Source organism: Gossypium hirsutum, chromosome D06 (genome assembly GCF_007990345.1).
Source record: "Gossypium hirsutum isolate 1008001.06 chromosome D06, Gossypium_hirsutum_v2.1, whole genome shotgun sequence".
In the NCBI taxonomy this organism is placed as follows: domain Eukaryota; kingdom Viridiplantae; phylum Streptophyta; class Magnoliopsida; order Malvales; family Malvaceae; genus Gossypium; species Gossypium hirsutum.
Window position 1 is genome coordinate 26,760,765 of NC_053442.1, and position 20,158 is coordinate 26,780,922.

General features: G+C 30.6%; 1 protein-coding gene across 2 annotated transcripts; it reads right to left on the reverse strand.

Annotated features, from left to right (window-relative positions):
* Positions 1-18,188: 18,188 nt before the first annotated feature.
* LOC107902015 (COP9 signalosome complex subunit 5b) lies at positions 18,189-19,996 on the reverse strand. 2 transcript variants are annotated; one of them, XR_001685551.2, is made up of 6 exons: positions 19,508-19,996; positions 19,113-19,394; positions 18,882-19,029; positions 18,738-18,811; positions 18,579-18,663; positions 18,189-18,503 (listed from the first exon to the last, which is right to left on the reverse strand). XR_001685551.2 is itself a non-coding variant. In XM_016828227.2 (6 exons), exons 1-6 carry the CDS (start codon positions 19,886-19,888, stop codon positions 18,459-18,461), a joined length of 1,008 nt encoding a protein of 335 aa, XP_016683716.1. In that variant the 5' UTR covers positions 19,889-19,993; the 3' UTR covers positions 18,189-18,458. The 2 variants fall into 2 exon arrangements, 1 of the variants encoding a protein (XP_016683716.1); XM_016828227.2 differs by having other exon boundaries at positions 18,579-18,656; positions 19,508-19,993.
* Positions 19,997-20,158: the final 162 nt, after the last annotated feature.

Here is a 20,158-nt window from a genome sequence, read left to right on the forward strand (position 1 = left end):
GTAAGACCATAGTTGGACTATGGCCCAAAAAAAACGATGTACTCATACCCGTAAGTCGTTCCTCAATTCAGTAAGAATTGGTAAAAGATCTATGTGAATGAATTAAAAGATATATTGATTATTAATGATATTGATCTAAAGGAAGTTTGTTCATTGACATATGTTGTATTTGACAGCGAGAATGTATGATTTATTTATAATTTATTTTATTATATTAAGTTTGGTAAGATCAATGTTTAATCTATTGAACTTACTAAGCTTCATTAAGCTTACTCGTGTTGCTTTATGTTCTTCTAGATTAACATGTGATAAGGAGATTCGGATCAACATATCAAGCCACACTATCCAGTTTAATCCGGTAGTTTTTAAAATGTAAATTTTGGTTTATATGGCATGTATAGGGTTGGTTTGGCAATGAAGTAGTTCGAATTGTGGTTGTGAATCTTAAATGTTTGTTTGTGTATAATTAGTAGTAGAATTTGATAAATCAATTAAATAAGTTAAATAGGTAAGTATAAGTAATTGATGTATATGTAATGTTATATTATGTTTAGAACTTGTATTGGTTGGTTTTGATTACTTGGTTGGGATATATTAGTGTATTTAAATGTTGTGTGTAAGTTGATGTCAAAAAGGGTGAGAAAAGTGGCCTTAAAATGTCCTATTTTCATCCACACGGGCAGAGACATGGGCGTATGTCTCAGCCATGTGTGACACACGGCCATGCACATGGGCGTGTAGTCTGGCCGTGTGTCACATGCACTTGAAATTTCAAAACAGAATGCCCAGGTATTTGCACACGGCCTAGCACACTGGCGTGTGGATTGGCTATGTGACCCTTGCACCCTTCACACGGCCTAACACACGGGCGTTTGGTTGGCCGTGTGACCCAATTCAGAGAGTTACACGAGTAAGGACACGGGATGGGACACGACAGTGTGTCCCACATCAAATGCCCACACGGCCTAAGACACAGGCGTGTCTCCTGGTCGTGTGAGCCACACGGTTTGGCCACATGGGCGTGTGCCCCTTGCACTTAGGAAAATTTTGAAATTTCACAAAAAATTCTCTAAGTTTTTTGTTTAGTCCCGATTTTTTTCTAATGCCTATTTTAGGACTTGAGGGCCCATTTAAAGGGACTACATAATAAAATATAATAAATTTCAGATATGAATAGTAAATAACATGAATTAATTTTAATTTTTCTGTAAACTCCAGTAATGCTCCATAACATTGTTCCGGCAACGGATATGGGTTAGGGGTGTTATAGTTACAATAGAACACTAGAGTATTATTTTAAGGATTGAACCCAAAGGAGTCAGCGATTTAATCATTGCTACTCGAAAAGCATGCAACGAAGGAGTCTAGCTAAGTACTCGTTAAGCACAGTATTATGACAGGCCATAAATGAAGTTGATTAAAATTAATTATTTTCCTAAAACAAAAAAAGACTAAATTGTAAATAATCAAAGTGTAAAACTAACAAATACAGTAACAGACAACGGTCAGTCGATTTCCATTTTGTTGGTTAACATTTGAATTAGGGATCTAAATCGTTATTACTCCTAAATTGACTAAATTTTACCTCTCAGCCTTAGTTTTACCAACTTAGACAAATTAGTCTAGTTTATCTCTCGACCTCACCAACTAATCTGGGACTATCGAATTGGTGTCTAATAAAATCTCCTCTCGGTCTCGCTTCCCTAATTTTCCCTTAGGTTCGTTAATCCTAAGTTTTGAAGTCTATTCGATTTAGTCCAGTTTTTAAGATTTAGTCTCTATACCAAAAATTAACTGGACAACATTTTCATCAACCAACCACTTTAGATTTAGCTACCCATACTACTACTTAAGCAAACAAGGACACAATAATAACATAAAATATGCACAAATGGTAAATGAAAGAAAAATGAGAAAAAAAACTAGGGTTTTTCTTGAAAAAGCTTGAAAGTACAGAAGATGGCAGCAAAGGAAATGAGCAAGAACAATTAGAGGTCAGACTTTTAATGATGAAACTAAAAAGAAGCTGAGTTATATTAATACAAATGATTAACTAAAAATACAAGAAGTTATAGGTACTAAACCAACAAATAAATTTAACTACAATGATAACTAAATTAACTAACTACTATTAGCATTAAGAAAAACAAGAAAATGTGCTAGAAAAGTAAACCCTAAGCTATGGAGAAGAAAACTATAACACCCCTAACTCACATACGACACCGGATTGGACTACCGAGTATTACGAAGTGTTTAACAATATTTAACCTTACATAAATTCTATATATTTCTAATTAAATATTAATAACAAATCACATTCAATTTAAGCCAAACATACTTTTACGAGCCTGTAACACCCCTAACCTGTATCCGTCATCAGATTAAGGTTATAAGGCATTACCGAACATAGCACGATTTGATATTTTTATTCAATCATAATTTAATAATAAGCATTAATAATAAAAGATATAATAAATAAATAAACAAACTCAATCATTGCACATAAAATATTTAATCAATAGCATTTTATATTATTATGACCAAGCCTATTTAAATAAAATAGAGTAACTAATTACGTTATAATAATCAAGTCACAGAGTTACTAAATTTGTCAATTCACCCATTCGAAAAGAATATACAAGCACATAATAGCCAAATAAAATTCCATATAATTTGAATTTATGATTAGCCAAGTATTATTTACCAAAATTAAATTATACAATAAAAGTATTTTATACATACTAATGTCAAACCGCACATACATCTCTTTAAAAAAATGTCCAAAATAATTTAACGTGTATTCAGTAATTAGCTTCTCCTGTAACCAAATCAATTCAATCCCAAATGTAAAACAAATATACATGTTCTAATTATACAACCAAAATTCATGTCTTATTATAAGTATATAATTTATTTTTATTACATTAAACGTCAAAACAACCTATTTTTACTAATCAAATTATGAAACAAAAGCCAATGTTTAAACATCAAACCATATACCATTTTAACAGCATATAAACGAAATAACTATTTTCATACATATTCACAAATACTCAACATAATTCACTTCCAAATTCCATATTCTATTTCATTACTTTATTAATCCAAGATACAAAACAAATATCACTTTTATAATTCTTGGTAATCTCTTTAACCTATCAAACAAAATAAACAACCACAAACATGTACATAGACATTAACATTTTTTTTATTTTCTTTTAAAATTACATTTATTATAGATCATATAATATATTCACTTTGATACCAACCAAATAAACCACACATAATATTCACATGTGAAATACTACTCATAAAATACTAAACTTTTATCAAGTCATGTATGATTCATAATCCAATCCAAAACAAACAAAACAGGATATTAAGCCATTTTCGCATGGCTTTAATACACCCACACTATCAAATTAAGCTAAAATCCACAACTAGTCTATACATGCCATACGACCAAATTCAAAAATTAAGCAAAATACCAAAAGATATCGATAGTGTGATGAGCTTAGCTGACGATCCCCGAACACGTAGCGATCACCAAAATCTATACATCAAAACAATTATCCAACACATTGTAAGCTAACTTAGCTTAGTAAGTTATAAGAAATTAAACAATTCAATGACATTAACAATTCAATAATAAAATCAAATAATGCAATCATATTAGTCTATATACATATTCGAGCTTGCAAAACTTAAATATCAAATATGAAACCATGAACTAATTTCAGCTAGGCCGAATAGGTCTTTAAACAATAACATAGTTATTCTCATATTCAATTCATATACCCTCTCTTTACCAAATGTACTCATTCATAAATAAATGTATATAAAACATAATTATAAAATCCTATATAGTTACCATTTGGCCGAATATAAACTTTCATATAATCATATACTCTCATTTACCTCGTATAAATTTTTCTCTTCACAATTGAAATAACCTAATTACCTTGATATCAAGTATTATTCATCCATTGTATACTTGTACTATCATGTACTAAATAATTGATTGAGGCCATAATGAAGTTGCACAATTAGTGCTCTTTCTCATCTAACCAAGTTGCTCTCGGTATCGCACACTTAGTGCCCGTTATACAACATCATCATTTTAATTTCGCACACTTAGTACCCATTATCCAACATCATTATTTTAATTTCTCACACTTAGTGCCGTTCATATAGCCATAGCTATTCCATAGTCGCACACTTAGTGCTAAATATCGAAAAATCGCATTCACATCTATTTTTACTTTCCGAACTAAAATGCATTTAGCTATATATATAATTGCATATTTCATTTCAGCATATATATAATTAACATTCATTCAGAAATTTTAACATCTAATTGCTTATAAACTTACCTCGAACAGCGATAAATCGGAACGAAACAATTAATCGACGACTTTATTTTTCCCCCAATCCAAGTCCGATTTCTTTAATTCTTGATCTATACACATTCAAATTTAACTCATTCAAAAATAATTTCATTCAATTCCGTCCAAAAACACATAAATGGACAATTTACCATTTTGCCCCTGATATTTAACATTTTTACAATTTAGTCCAAATTGCACAAAACACAAAATATTCCAAATTAATCAGAATGTAATTTGGCCGAATATTCCCTAGACTCAAATAGGCCCTTGCATGTCATTTATTTCACATTCTAGTCCCTCAATTTAATATTTTCTTACAATTAACCCAAAATAATCAAATTCATCAAAAATTCAAAAACAAACATTATAATCTATCACATATCTTTCATATTTCATCTTTAACTATCATAAAGCTCAAGTATTCATCAATGGCTTATCTCAAAATCACCTTCAAATTCTAAAATTAAAGCATGGGCTAAATAGAACACGAAGCAACGATTACAAAAACGTAAAAATCATCAAAAATCGAAATCAAAACATACCTTACCCAAGCTAAAGAAGTGCCGAAACTTAAAAAAGCCATGTATGTTTCTTTCCTTTTCAATATTCGGCTAACAAAAGATGAACACATTCATCTTTTCATAACTTAATTTTATTATAAAGTTAATATTTACCTTATTACTATATTAACCTTTTACTAATAATTTTGTCTAACATATATATTAAGGTTACTCTTGTCAAATGCCACCCACTATCTAACTTTTGGTCTTATAGCATCATAAATCTTCCCATATAAAAAGACAATAACATTTAGGTACTTTTAGATTTAACCTTTAAATTTTTATTTTACGCGATTAAACCCTTTTATTAAATCGGACACTTAAACGATGAAATTAAAACACAGAAATTTCACACAATCAAATTCACACATAATAAACACAAAAAATAATATTAAAATATTTTTTTAATTCAGATTTGTGGTCCCAAAACCACTGTTCCGATTTGGGTCAAAATCGGGCTGTTACAGAGCCTTAATTCGAGCTTACTAGACCTTAATAATAATTTAGAAACCTTTCGAGGTCAGTCTGAAACAAACCTGAAAAGTTAGGTAAAAGTTAAAAATCTTGGAATACAAGGGGTCACACACCGTGTGGCCAAAACATGGTCATGTGTCTACCTGTAACACTCCTAACCCGTATACGTCGATAAATTAGGGTTACAAAGCGTTACAAGATAAAACACAACTTAACACAGACATTCAGTAGAATTCAAGAATTTTACATTTATGTTAAATTAGTTAAATATGAAGTAAGTATAATTATAAATTTTATTTTAACCTTTTATAACAAAACATAACATTTCAGTTCAGTTAAACCGTAAGAAAAATAAGCTAGTTTCATATGGCTATTAATTATATATACAGTACATTAAAGTACGACTCCCAAAATATTATTTAGCCTATACATGCCATAAGTTAAAATTTAAACGTTTTAATACCGAGATAGTAGATAGAGTGATGATCTTCGCTAACGATCCCCGAGTCTGCAGCTTGGTTTTTATCTATAAAACAAATGGACAAAAACAATCAAAGTAAGCTTTTATAGCTTAGTAAGTTTATAGCATATCTAAAATACATATAAACGAACATATGTATAAACATTATATGCTTATAATCAAGTTACAGACATAATCATTAATTGCATATACTAATTTCTAATATACTTATCATTTGCATTTCATCGATTGCATATCTATGATCTTTCAAATACATATGTCAAAAGCTTATATTTTTACTTATCAACTACATGAACCAAATGCATATTTATACTTCTAATCCACATGTGCCGAATGCATACATGTATATTCAACAATTTTCATAACAACCAATATATGTGCCTATTCACTAAACACATAGATCCAAACATTTATATGCTCATCAAATACATATAAATAAATGTTCATTTACTTATCCATTATATATAACCCAAAATCATTTATATATTTATATATATCAAATGCATATAATCACTTAATTTAACATATTCACCGGCACTTAGTCTGCTAGGCTTATAGCCTGATTCAGATCACCAGCACTTAGCCTGCTAGGTTTATAACCTGATTCAGATCACCGGCACTTAGCCTGCCAGACTTAAAGTCCGAATTATTTCACCGGCCTTAAGCCTGCTAGACTTAAAGTCCGAATTATTTCACCAGCCTTAAGCCTGCTAGACATGAAGTCTGAAATAATTCACCGGCATTAAGCTTGCTAGACATAAAGTCTGAAATAATTCACCGGCATTAACCCTGCTAGGCATCGAGCCTGAATACCACGGATATGAAATTGGTCTTTCACAAAATTCTTTATAAGAAAATCTAGATATTCTTTATATCTCATATAAATCTTTTCAATAATCGTATCTCAGCAAAAATAGAATTATATTCCAATCTTCGTAGCAAACATACATTCGAATAACATATCTATAGTTCATTTCATTAAATTCAGCTCATAGAACTCAATACATGCATTTGGTTATTATATATATATTTTTATACTATAAGCTTCAAATTATAGAACTCAAAGCATACATTGGCTAACATACATATAATTCATATGATTAATTTCAACCTATCGAATTCAATACATACATTCGGCTAACATATATGTAATTCATTAAATTTCATTCAACTTACAAAACTCAACATATATATTCGGCTAAATATATATAGAATTTATGCAATTTATTTTAACTTATAAAACTCAAATATACATTGACTCACATATATATATACAATTCATACATTTTATTTTAACTTATAAAATTCAAAACATATATATACATTCGGCTAACATTTTTAAACAATTCATACCATTATATTTTTGCTTATAGAACATATATATACTAATGTAATGATGTTTATTTGCTATTAGACTTACCTCGGATATCAGCGGACACGATTGACTATTCAATTACTTTCGTTTTTCCCCGATCCAAATCCGTTTTCTTCGTTTCTTGATCTAAACATAATAAAATTTAACCTTTTATTCATCAAAATATTCAATTAAGTCCAAAAATACATAAATGGGAAAATTACCATTTTGCCCCTAACATTTTACACTTTTTGCAATTTAGTCCTTTTTGCACAAAACACAAAATACACAAAATTTGCCCACACTAAGCTAGGGCCGAATGTTCCTTGTCTTCATACAAGTCCACACATTTCATTTATTTCACATTTTAATCCCTCAAAATTCATTTTCACAATTTAGCTCTAATTTCTCAAATTCATTAAAAATTCAAAAACAAAACATGTTAATCTATCACATTTTTTTCATTTTTCATCATCAACTATCACAATGTTCAAGCATTCATCAATGGCACATTTCAAAATCATCAACAATTCACAAAATTAAGACATGGGTTTTGAAGTATTCAAAGCAACGATCTCAAAAACATAAAAATTATCAAAAACCGAACAAAATTCATACCTTAATCAAACTTTGTAAGTGTCGAATATTCCAAAGCTTTAAAACCTTATATTTCTCTCTTAGTTTCGGTAAAAAAAAGATGAAGAACATGGTTTTAAATTTGTTATATTTAACATATATTAACCATAATAATTAATTTACTTAATTAACCTTTGTTAAAATATAATATATAACACATATTATAAGGTCATTCTTGACCATTGTCGTCCACTCACCTAATGGTGGACTAATTGCTTTTTAAATCCTCCAAATTATAAAGACAACAACAAATAGATACTTTCATATTTAACCATTAAATTTTTATTTTACGCGATTTAATCCTTTTATTTAATCGGACACTCAAATGACGAAATCAAAACACGAAAATTTCACACAACTAAATTCACACATAATAAACACATAAAATAATATTAAAATATTTTTTGACTCGAACTTGTGGTCCCGAAACCATTATGTCCGATTAGAGTCGAAATCGGGCTGTTACACTACCCCACACGCCTGTGTCGTAAATCCACATGCCCATTCCCCCAACCCATGTAACTCACTGACTAGGACCACATGGTCGTGTCTCAGCCCGTGTGTCTGCCCGTGTAACTCATTGCTTTGGGACACACAGTCATGTCGTATGTGCCTGACCATGTAAAATCTACACTTGAAACTTAAAAGACACACGGCCGTGCGAACAGATTGTGTGTGGCACATGGCTGTGTGGCAGCCCATGTCTCAGGCCGTGTGTGCCAAAATGTACCTTAAAAATCAAGTTTACCAATTATATTTTCTTGTGCCACAAGCATACCATTAACCAACCTATAAACCTATTCAATACTTTCCTAAACAAGACCAAGACATATGAAAAACACACATAAATAATCTAATTCCATAAACTGACTAATGTACCCTCATTGGTACCATTTATAAATATTCAATCAACCCAACATCATCCCAATCAATATCTCATCTATTTCAAATATTATATATGCATAACATAACATATTTACAAGCATAAACACCAAGATATCAAGCATACCATACAAACCTCAAAATAACCATTTCAACATACTTGTTCAACTACGTTATATCATAGTACTACAAGACTCTTCTTAATTACATGCCACTTTTAACCAACTTCAAAACAAAACACAAAATGACTACCAAGGTACGGATGATAGTGTGTGAGCTCTCAAGTTGATCCAATTGATGCTACGATTCCAAGAGTCCTACAAAATCAATGTAAACGAGTAAGCTCAATTAAGCTTAGTAAGTTTGATAAGTCAACTCAATTTCCACATATTACCAAGTTCCAACGAACGTGAACATTTGATACACTGGCTCAAAGCATGTTAGGTACTAAGCCTGAATAACACCGGCACCAAGCCTGCTAGGCACTAAGCCTAATATTTTCATGAAATACTTCTCCAAACATCATTTCATAATACCATACTATTTGAAGTGCAAATGATAATGATAATTAAAATGTGAACACAAATTATAATACGAACTTACTTCAGCTGTAACGAATGGTATTCACTAATGATTACTCAACTACATTTTCATTTCCACGTTTATCTATCGAGGCACTCATTTTTTGATCTATTTATAACAGCTTAACTCCATTAACTCAACTAAACACCTTTAAACATTTTAGTAGCATAAAATTCCACAATTCAGTAGTTAAGGCATTTTGTACAATTATCCCTAAGATTTTACAATTCACACAAATTAGTCATTAGTCTTTAACTACTAAATTTAAACAAATTAAAATAAATAGCTTGTATCTATTTTTCATTAGCTCTAAAATAGTCCATAAATATCTAGATATTAGCAAAAAACCCTTAAAATTTCAAGATTTCAATAATTCAGCCCTTAACTTTAAAAACCAACTCACAACTATGTTACTAGACTATCTAAACACCTTCAACTTATAAATTTATTCACAACCAGCAAGATATCTAATTTCAATCATGGTAAACTTACAAACTCATCACTTTTTTACAAATTAATACACGGGTTGCTTGAATCAAGCTTCAAAAATCATGAAATTACAAAAATTAACAAAAACAAGGTTGAAATCACTTACATGTAAACACCTTAATTGATCGATTATTCAAGCTCTAAAATGGCTATTTCTTTCTCCAATTTCGGCAAAAGAAATCCAAGGAAGGAGAAACTTAGTGTTTATTTTTCTTTTGTTTATATTTTTAATTGCTCAATTACATATATACCCTTAACTAACACATGAAATTTGACAACCACTAGCCCATAACCATCCACTCAAATATGTGATGGTCTATTTGCCTTATAAGGCCACTCAAACATGCATTTTAATTAACTTAATACCCTTCACTAATAGAGATCAACCTTTGAAACTTTACGATTTAATCATTTTTAGTTAATTAACCATCTAAATTTCAAAATTTCTAAGCGAAAAGTTAATATGACTTTAATGTAATCCTACAGACATTAAATAAACATCACAATATTAGCTCACTCATCAGAATCGTGGTCCCAAAACTACTTTCCCTGACACCACTGAAAATGGGTTGTTACAAAAACTACCCTAAACCTAAACTAGAAGATAAAAGAAACCCTAAGCTAAAAGCTCTATCTACACTACACTACTCCTTTGTTCTCAGCCAAAAGTGGCTTTTAATATCTTATTACAACCCAAAATTTTGGACCAAATTGCCCCTAGACATCTAATTTTGTTTGGGGGACATGTTGGATAAAGACCACCCCCTGTAGTCATTTTTTGTCTGCTTCGTCAGGGATATTACAATGCTTATAGTCTGGTATCATGATATCCTCATCAGTCTTGACTTGGGGGATTCCTTGGGAGTTGGATGTTGTGATACCCATGCTTTGATATCATGATATCACTGTGAAGTGTCTCAGTCCTCTTCAATTCAGCATTGTCCAAAGTATCACAATTTTCAAGCTCTGATGTCGCGATACCCATCTTTTAGGTAATATTTTCACTCACAATTGGGCCTCCGATGAATCCTACAATACTCAACCCACAATTAGGTCCTTGATGGCGTGTTTGGTCATTTCGGGTCTTAAAAGTAGTAAAAACACAACATTTCATTTACTAAAGCCAAAACCAAAAACTAAGTAAAAACATGAGGAAAACATTTAAATTGCTCGAAAAGAAACTTGTCAAGTGTAATGATGAGCCTAATTTGACACGTCAAAATATGACAAATCAATAAGTAAGAGAAATAGATTATATGTACCGCTATCCGCAGTGAATGTGTTTTTCTCAATAAGTACAAAAGATGACTTAGAAATTAAATTATTTTTTTAAATTGTTATTTAATTGATTTGTAATTAAATAATTGATGTTCAAATTAAGAATTAAATTAATTAGTTAGCATAAATTTGTTGAATAAGATAATTAAGTTAATTTTCTCGTAGATTCTAATACAGTAAAGTTGTTGTGACTTTAACAAAATCAGAATTGGATTAAAAAATAATTTAATTGAGAAATTAATTTAGTTAAGTTAGTTAATTAAATGAAATAAATAATATTTTTGGTAATAAAAAATATTTATTAGGTTGGATAAATTATAAGTGTTGGATAAAGTCTGGATAACACATTAATTGTAACTAATACATGAAAGACCCAATAAGGCCTGATTATTTGATAAGGGTGGCAAATGATGGTATTTAAGGGATGTTGCCAACCCTTGTGTACCAATTCTACTGGAACATTTTATTTTCTATTAAAATATTATTATTTAATTATACTTTATTCAAATAAAACTTGTGTATCGTGTCTTTATAAATAGGAACTACGAGTTAACCTATTTACATACACTTTTGAGCATCGATATTTTTTCGAAAAATAGTGGTAATTTATATTTAAAAATAAATTCTATTTTTTGCAGGAATACTCGTAATGTTAGTTTATAGAGAGAATTAACATTACTATTGATAGTTAAATAAAGTTTTTATTCTATGTGTTGTTTCAGTTTGTTTGGGCCCACACTCAAAGCAATTCGGGTTCAAAGATAGCGAAGAAGATTGATCAGTTGAAAGTCGGGAATTGACCTTGATCGCTTTCATACAAAACACTGGTATATTTTCAGTTAAAAGTTTATTACTATATATATCACAAGGGCTTGATTTTAAGCAAAACTTTTGTTGTGCCTAAAAACATTATTTTTCTAAACCTATTTTTGCAACAACCTTTTGCATCACAATCCGACCACATGGCGCAACTTAATATTAGTTAAACCTTACGTATTATTATCATTTTGCTTTTCATGCAAAAAAATAAAAAAACTCTGTTGAGGACATGTTAGAAAAATAGGTTTAGAAAACAATGTTTTTAAGCAATACAGAAGTTTAAATTTTTTCTTAAAACTTTAAACTGAGCATTGTGATATCTATAGTAATAAACCTTAATCGAATTGTGTTTGTGCTTTATAATAGGTGCTTTAAGTACATCTTAGTTTTCTATCAAACGATCTTCTTTGCTATCCTTGACCCCCAAATTGCTTTGAGTGTGGCTCAAACAAAATGAACCAAGTGAACATAATTGAATTTTATTAATCAATCTATTCGATAGAAAATCGGGATCTCAAAGTTGGTTATAGTTTGAGAATAAATTTTATTTTATGTGAAAAACTTGGTTTAATAAAAATTTATACACACAACTTTGAGAGTCATTATTCTATCAGAAAATAGTGAACAATTATTTTGAAAATAAATTCTATTTTATGTGAAAAGCTTTAGTTTCTAGTTAAGTAGAGAGAATAAACATATAAAAGATATTAATGACAATAATAGATTTTTGATAAACCAATTTGTTTAAAAAATTACAAGTACATAGACGAAATCACTATACTAAGGACATTAGATCCTAATAGGATAAACATATAAAAATAATAATTTCGACAATTGAATTTTATTAATCAATCGATTTGAAAATATTATAAGCATTACTGATGAAATCACTACATTAAGGGGATCAGATCCCAACAAGAGAATATTTAAAACATATGGATCAAATTATAAACATGTGTGTAAAATTAGGTCCTTTTGTTAGTTAAGCCACTAGCTAGGGCGATAAATGTGATCACAAATTTGATATAGAGCATATTTAAAACATGCAGGTTAAATTGTAAACATATTTGTAACTACTATATAGAAAACTTGGATTTGATATGTTAAAAAAAATAACCCTCCTAAATGTTATTGAAATTGTTTTTCTTAACATGTTAGATATAAATTAACCATGCAACAGACATGCACATATTTACAACTTAATCTATGTATTTTAAATATGCTTTAAGTTAGATTTAAATTGACATTTAACACATAATTGACCGTTGATTGAAGGACCTGATTTATACTATCAAAGATGAATCCATGAATTTTGTGTTAAGAGGATAAAATGGAATTTAAAAATTTTGGAGGGGTAAAAGCAATTTTGCGTGTGTGTGTGTGTATGTAGGGCCAAAAATGTATTTTCCTTCATTTGGCCAAAACTAAAAATAACTCAATTGATTTGTTAATTTCAAATAAGGATTAAAAATGCAAAGGACCCATTTAATTAAAGAGAAGAAAAGCTTGTACCTTCCACATGGCTCCGTCTTTGAATACAATAATGATATTGTGAAGACTTAAATAAATTTTTTTTTTAAAAATGAGGATTAGATATCGTGGGTGTGTTTTTGAGAAAAAAAAAAGGGTTGATTTTTATTGCTTGACGTTTTGGGAATTTGGGGACACCACATGGCCTCACCTTATGGTCCAAAATATTCTTGCACTTTGTACAATGATATTTTTCCTAGTGTTGGTAATAATTGATGAAATCAAATTTCTGATTTTGAAGAAAAACCAAAGTTTTGTTTGGGTGGAGAGGGGGAGCGTGCAGCCTACGCGAGGGGGCGGGGGTGGGCATGAAAGGAAGGAAAGTAAATGGAAAATCTTTCCAATTAATAACACTAGGTTAGGTTCTCTCCCATATGCCCACAACATCACTTTGTCAAAAGGGTTGCATGCAATTTGTGGTGGCCGAGTCCCACCCTCACCCTCACCTAGGAAGTTTCCGCCCGTCTCCTGCTTTTGTCTTCCAATGTACCCCCCGCAACGTATCCGTGACATATCAGATTGATTATTAAGATGATTGGATTAAATTAAACTGATATTAAATTGATTTTTAATTTGTAACTACTTAATTAAAAAATTAATTTTAAAAAATAAAATAAAAAATTGAAAAGGATTAAGTAATAGGCTTTAATTGTTTGTGGGTACTTGTAATTTAGTCATTTGCAAGTACATTTCTTCTACCGAATATTTGTACGAAACAAAGGTGAAGTTGAAAATGATAAAATTTATCAATAAAAAAGAAAAAGGGGGACAGGTAGAGAGAAAATGTTGAAATTTTTTAATGTCCGTACCCTATTTAAATATTACTTGAGGAAGTAAATTAACTGTATGAAATATGCATTTTATTTGACTCTCACGTAATGAAATTCAGGAAAACCCAAACCAATTCCTTGTTTCCAGCGGTAGTAGGGTCAAATCAATGTTGCCCAATTTTATTATTGTCTTTAACACTAAGGAAAAGTAAAGGAAGAAGGAAAATTTGTGCACTCCCTCAAAGGTGTTCACATGTGATTTGAAGACACCATTTTCCATTTACCATTACATGGATATGAATCCGGGAGTGGTTGGTAGTTTGAATTTTTTGAATAAAGAATTTAATTCTTAATTTAATATAATTATTGAAAATCTAAAAAAAAACATTATTTTCTTAAATGTTTGCTTTGTTCTTTCAATCCCACAACCACCCATTCCCATTTCCACCGTTGAATGATACCCAAATAAATAAATAAAAAGACGTGGAATTTGGGCTTTTTTGCAATAGTAATCTGAAAAATCCTTCTGTGGTGGAAGAGATATGAAAAGTACTAAAAGGCTAATTGAGGTGACCTTCAAAAGATGGCGGGACCAAGCTGAAAGCAATGGAGATCCAGACAGACCCTAATTTCCCACATCCGCCGGCTTAACCAACTCTCTATTTTACCCTATCTTACCCTTACCCAAAGTCAAAAAAATCAATTAAATTATTTTTTAATTCGCTTCAATTGGCTCATATAGACTCGGATCAACATTTTTCTCCACCCAATTCAATTCCATTACTTCTAAGTCTCTCAACCTCTACAATCATATTTAAATTTATTAAAAATAAAAAGAAATTGTATAACAAAATAAAAAGAAGTAAAATAAAGCAGGCATAAAGTAGAACACATTGTGTGAACTTTTTGTGTTGATGTAAAAGGTTCATTTTTCAAAATTATTCTGCTTGATTTATTTGACCAGCTAGCCTGACCCTGACGTTAAATCTCCGTTACAGTAGTTTGCATTTCCATCACACAAACATGTACATAAGTTTCAATCCCTAACTGAATTATTAATAAAATAAATAAAATAGAACATAACGTATTCGGTCTTCTCCTCTTCCAAATCTTTGGCAGTTTTTCCATTACATATACATAAGCACATGCATTTGTTAAAATGATGTAATCTCATTATACTTTTTAAACAATTACTCATTTCACTTTTAATCTTTTATCAACTCTCAAATTTTAATTGAATTTTTAAAATTCTAATGACATTGACGTGTAGCTCATGTGGTAGTACACGTGTACTTTATTGTTGACATGGATAATTTTTTAAACATTTTTATCACCTTTTTTTTTAAATTAGTTGATTTTTTATAGAATATTTTTATGAAGTATACATAGATTGCCACATGTATTACCATATCAGTGTTGTTAAAATTTTAACAATCCAATTGATTTTTCCATATAAAAAATAATTTGACTAAATTTTAACGTTGAGGGTCAATGTGATTTTTTTTTACAAAAAAAAGGGGTTATGATCAAAGTGATTAAAGGGACAAATCTCAAAATCATACATGAACTTTAATTCAATGTGTAATTTTGATACATCAACTTTAATTTGGTACAATTATACACATGAAACTTTGATTGTAGCTCAAAATGTATATATGAAACTTTAATTTTTATTTAATTATAAACATTTAAAGAAATAAATACATCAAATCATTTTTATGTTGGGTAAATATAATTATTTGTGTATGCAATATATAAACATAAAATGATGGTATGTCAATAATTGTGTTAATAATTTGTGAGAATTAGATCTAATCAAAATTTCATGTTTAAAATTGCACAAAACTAAAGTTCATATATAAAATTATACATCAGACCAAAATTCATATATAATTTTAAAATTTATCCCATAATTAAAAGAGTAAATGTTTGTCGTGTCATAAGCTTAGGGCTATTTTTTTATATAACCTTTTAATTTGAAATTGGGTATGGAAATTATTTAAAAAAATTATTTAATTTCATTTTCATGGAATTGATTTGAAGGGCATAGGTTGCATATAAAAAGTCAAACCGTCCTATTGCCTATTTGGCAGCGTATGTCCGCATCCATGTATTTAAATTATTTTTGACATTTCAATAAATGTATATATGTTTACCTTTAATTTTCGTGCCCATTAAAACAATAGTTTCCTTTTGTATACTCGACCTTTAAGAAAGTAAAATTAACTACTTTAATTTAGTTTTAATATTTAATTGAATAGTTAAGTTTTTTTTTAATATAGTATTTAAGTATAGTTTTAATGTTTATTTTGATATTTGAGGGTTTTTTTTTGTCTCAGTTAAATATTTAAATTTGGCTTCAATGTTTAATTTGTATTAGAATTTTTTGTACGTCTGAATTAAGTACTTATGTATTTTTTATTAGGGTACACGTGTTAAACATTTATCTAATCATATGATGCAATTTGGTTTTGATACAAAATTGAATATTGAAATTAAATTTAGGTATCAAATACTAAATTGAACATTAAAATTAAATTTAAGTATAAAATAATATATTAATCCAAGAAATAGTGAGAATTTTGTAATGGCATAACCTCGTTTCTGCAGGTCCAATATTTAGTAGTTGAAATTTCGTTTTAATAAAAGTGTGTGTAGTATATAGTGATAGATAGAGCACTAACTAATGTGGTGGTGACCACAAGGCAATGGTCCTTGCCATACTAATTAATTAGTGAAAAAAGCAGTCAAATTACTATTAATTAAAAATTAGGCTATAGAGATTAGTCTTAGACCATGATTTCTCAGCATCTTAGGCCTCATTTAGGGAGCACCAAAGTATCTCTTGCATTTTAACACACTTTTAATTTCATTTGATTTGATACAGTAAAGTAACGAAAAGAAGAAAAATAGGATAAAATTATCATAGTGATCTTTTTACTAAAAGTTAAATTGTATTCTATTCTTTTTATTTAAAAAATCGATAAATTAGTTTTTATATATTAGATCAAATAGTAAATTAGTCTTTTGTTAAAAAATTCATCTATTTCTACTATTAAAAATTAGTTCCAGTACGTCAGCATGAAGTACACAATGCATGCCATATATCACTGTTTAGTTATTCTGTCATGCACATTAACTTTTAATAATATAAATGATGAAATTTTTAATTAAAATAACCAACTTATTTTTTTATCTAATATACAAAGATTAATTTATTTATTTTTTTAATAATAAAATAAAATGAACTTATTTATTTTTTAATAGATACAATAAAATAGAATCTAACTCTACCCTCAAAGTTGGAAGGTAAGAAATAAAAGGAAAGAAGGGGGGGGTGATGATGGCAGTGCAGCAGATATGTTGTTAATAATATTAATACCCCACTTTATTCCCACTGCCACTTCCTTACAAAAGTACCACTGCACTCCACTAGTGGCTATTCCTATTGCTCTCTACAATTATAATTCATTCAACACTCTCACCGTATATTTTCTTTAACTTATTCAAAAGCTTCTTCTTTTTCTTGGAACGCCCATTTCATTTGATTTGAGCCACTGAAATAAAGGAAGGGAAGAAAGATGCGAACACAGATTTTGAGGGAATATTTGCTACTAACATACATGTCATTGTCTTTCTTTTTATTGGCTTAAACTTTCACCAAACAAACAAAAAGAAGAGAGTTAGTTTAGTATTTAGATTAATCAGCATGTTTGTTTTAGTAAAAACAAAACATATGTACTTCATTAGAAAAAGAAAAATTCAGATATCAAATTAAACATTAAAGTTAAATTCAGGTATTTAATTAAAAAAAAATAAATACAAAATTGAACATTGAAATCAACCTCATGTACCAAATCATATATGAGCTCTTTGGTAGATGATGTTAGTACTTTTCACTTTTCTTTTTATTAAAGAAGTAAAATTGCAAGAAGAAATAATTGGTGGTTTGAAAAAAAATTCTAATTAAAAAGCATTAGCAAAGCACAGAAGAGTCAGAGAAATCAATTCTAAGATTTCAACATATTCATGAAACCTACTTAAGAAAAAAATAAAAAAAGTCCAAGAATGAAAAAGCTTAGTTCCAAGATGACCACCACAACTAAGGATTTACGAAGCTATTCAGCCTGCAATCAATTTCCCTTTTTTTCTTGTTAAAAATGGGTCTCTCAAGCTGTAATCATTTCATCTTTGGCTGATAGCCTCACCACACACCTATTTTGACTGTCTAACCGAGTTGAAAAGGATGTCTTTGATAACCTGATCATATATAACATAAAATTGAGAATCAATTTATGGCGTGCTATTTCTTTGAATCTGAAACAACTCAGTCACCTGTGACATTAAACCATGGGCTTGCTCTACTGTTATCTTTGAACTATCTCTCGTAATCTTACCAAGATGTGATTCTTCCTGGTATCTGACATTGTATATTTAGTCATTTGTCCTTGAAATAGATTGAGAGAACGTAGAAATGACAAAGATAATACCGACCTTCTTTCGAGAGGTCCCCAGGGGACCAATACGAGAATGTGTCAAATGATTCTCTGCTTGCTCCAGCTTTTCAGCTGATGGAAATAAACAACAAAGTTGGTCACAATTTCATGTGCATATACTATGTGCACAAGAAAGAAATACCTAAATCTGAAAGTTGTCCAGCAACATAATCTCCATTGCCAAGAAGAGGTGAAGAAGAAAGGGTATTGACCCAGTACTTGTTCCATAACAAATCCAAGAGATGACAATCAAGAGAGGACTTGAAATAAGTGATATTCAAAGCATAATACTGCAAGAAAAAAGACATAGTAAGTGAGAGGAGGAGCAGTCCAGGAAAAGAAAATTAAAAGTGAAAGATTATATGATAACGACCTGTTTACAGTGGACGCCAAAGTCTTCGATTTTGTTGAGAGGAATGGTTTGGTACTCTGAGATGGGATCATCAGTAGGTTTATAACCTTCAGGGTATGTCCTGAAAGCACCAATGTCGACTTTTCCAGCAGAAACAGTCCTGGTTGGATCAATTACAACCGCCAGGAAAGGTTCCTGAAATTGCTGGTTAAGCATTTGGGTTGAAACATCGATTCCAGAGAGCCAGCAACCGTACCCTGGATGAGAATGGTACCATCCAACAACATTCTCTAATCGACCAGCCTATGAACCAACAGAAACCATTTTCATATGTAAGACAGACAACATGTTATCATGCATGTATGATTTTCATTACAGGGTATGACTGACAACAAATGTTAAAAAGAAAGGAGGACCTGCTTGTTGGTCTGGGAATAATCGACCATATACTCGTAGGCATCGGCCTGAGCATTGACCCTGGTTTCTGTGCCTTCAACAGGCAAAGCAAAGGCGTCCATGACAATGATGGCATCGCCACCGGTCTTGCCTTGCATGAGGCCCATGACCTCAATGGTGCCACCAGAGCGGGCGTGGATGACCATCTTGAGGAGAGCGAGGGCGGAGATCTTAACGCGTTTGAAAAAGTGGGGATCATTGCCCCAAGGCTTGGCTTTGAGGGACATGGCTTGAGCCACCTCGTCGTAGTAAAATATGAAGTCGGATGAAGGGTTAGGCGCTTCCACTGCTAGTATATTGTTCTCTAACTCCCACGTTTTCTGGGCTATTGCGGAATCCATTCTTCTGTACTTGCACTCGCACTCGCAACTTACTGACCCAAGGCCATTCCCATGCCCATGCTTTTTCTTTTTCTATATATCAACCTACCTGAAAGAAAGGGATCGAAACTGTCGCCTGTTTTAGTCCCGTTATTATCGGTTGCCCCCAAAACTTTTGGTTTTTAATGGGCTTGGCCTTTTATGTTGTACTTGCTCCTAATTATTATTGATTGCATAATCAAAATCTGACGATGCGGTGCATACAAAAGCTTTGCTCAATGACTGAAAGAA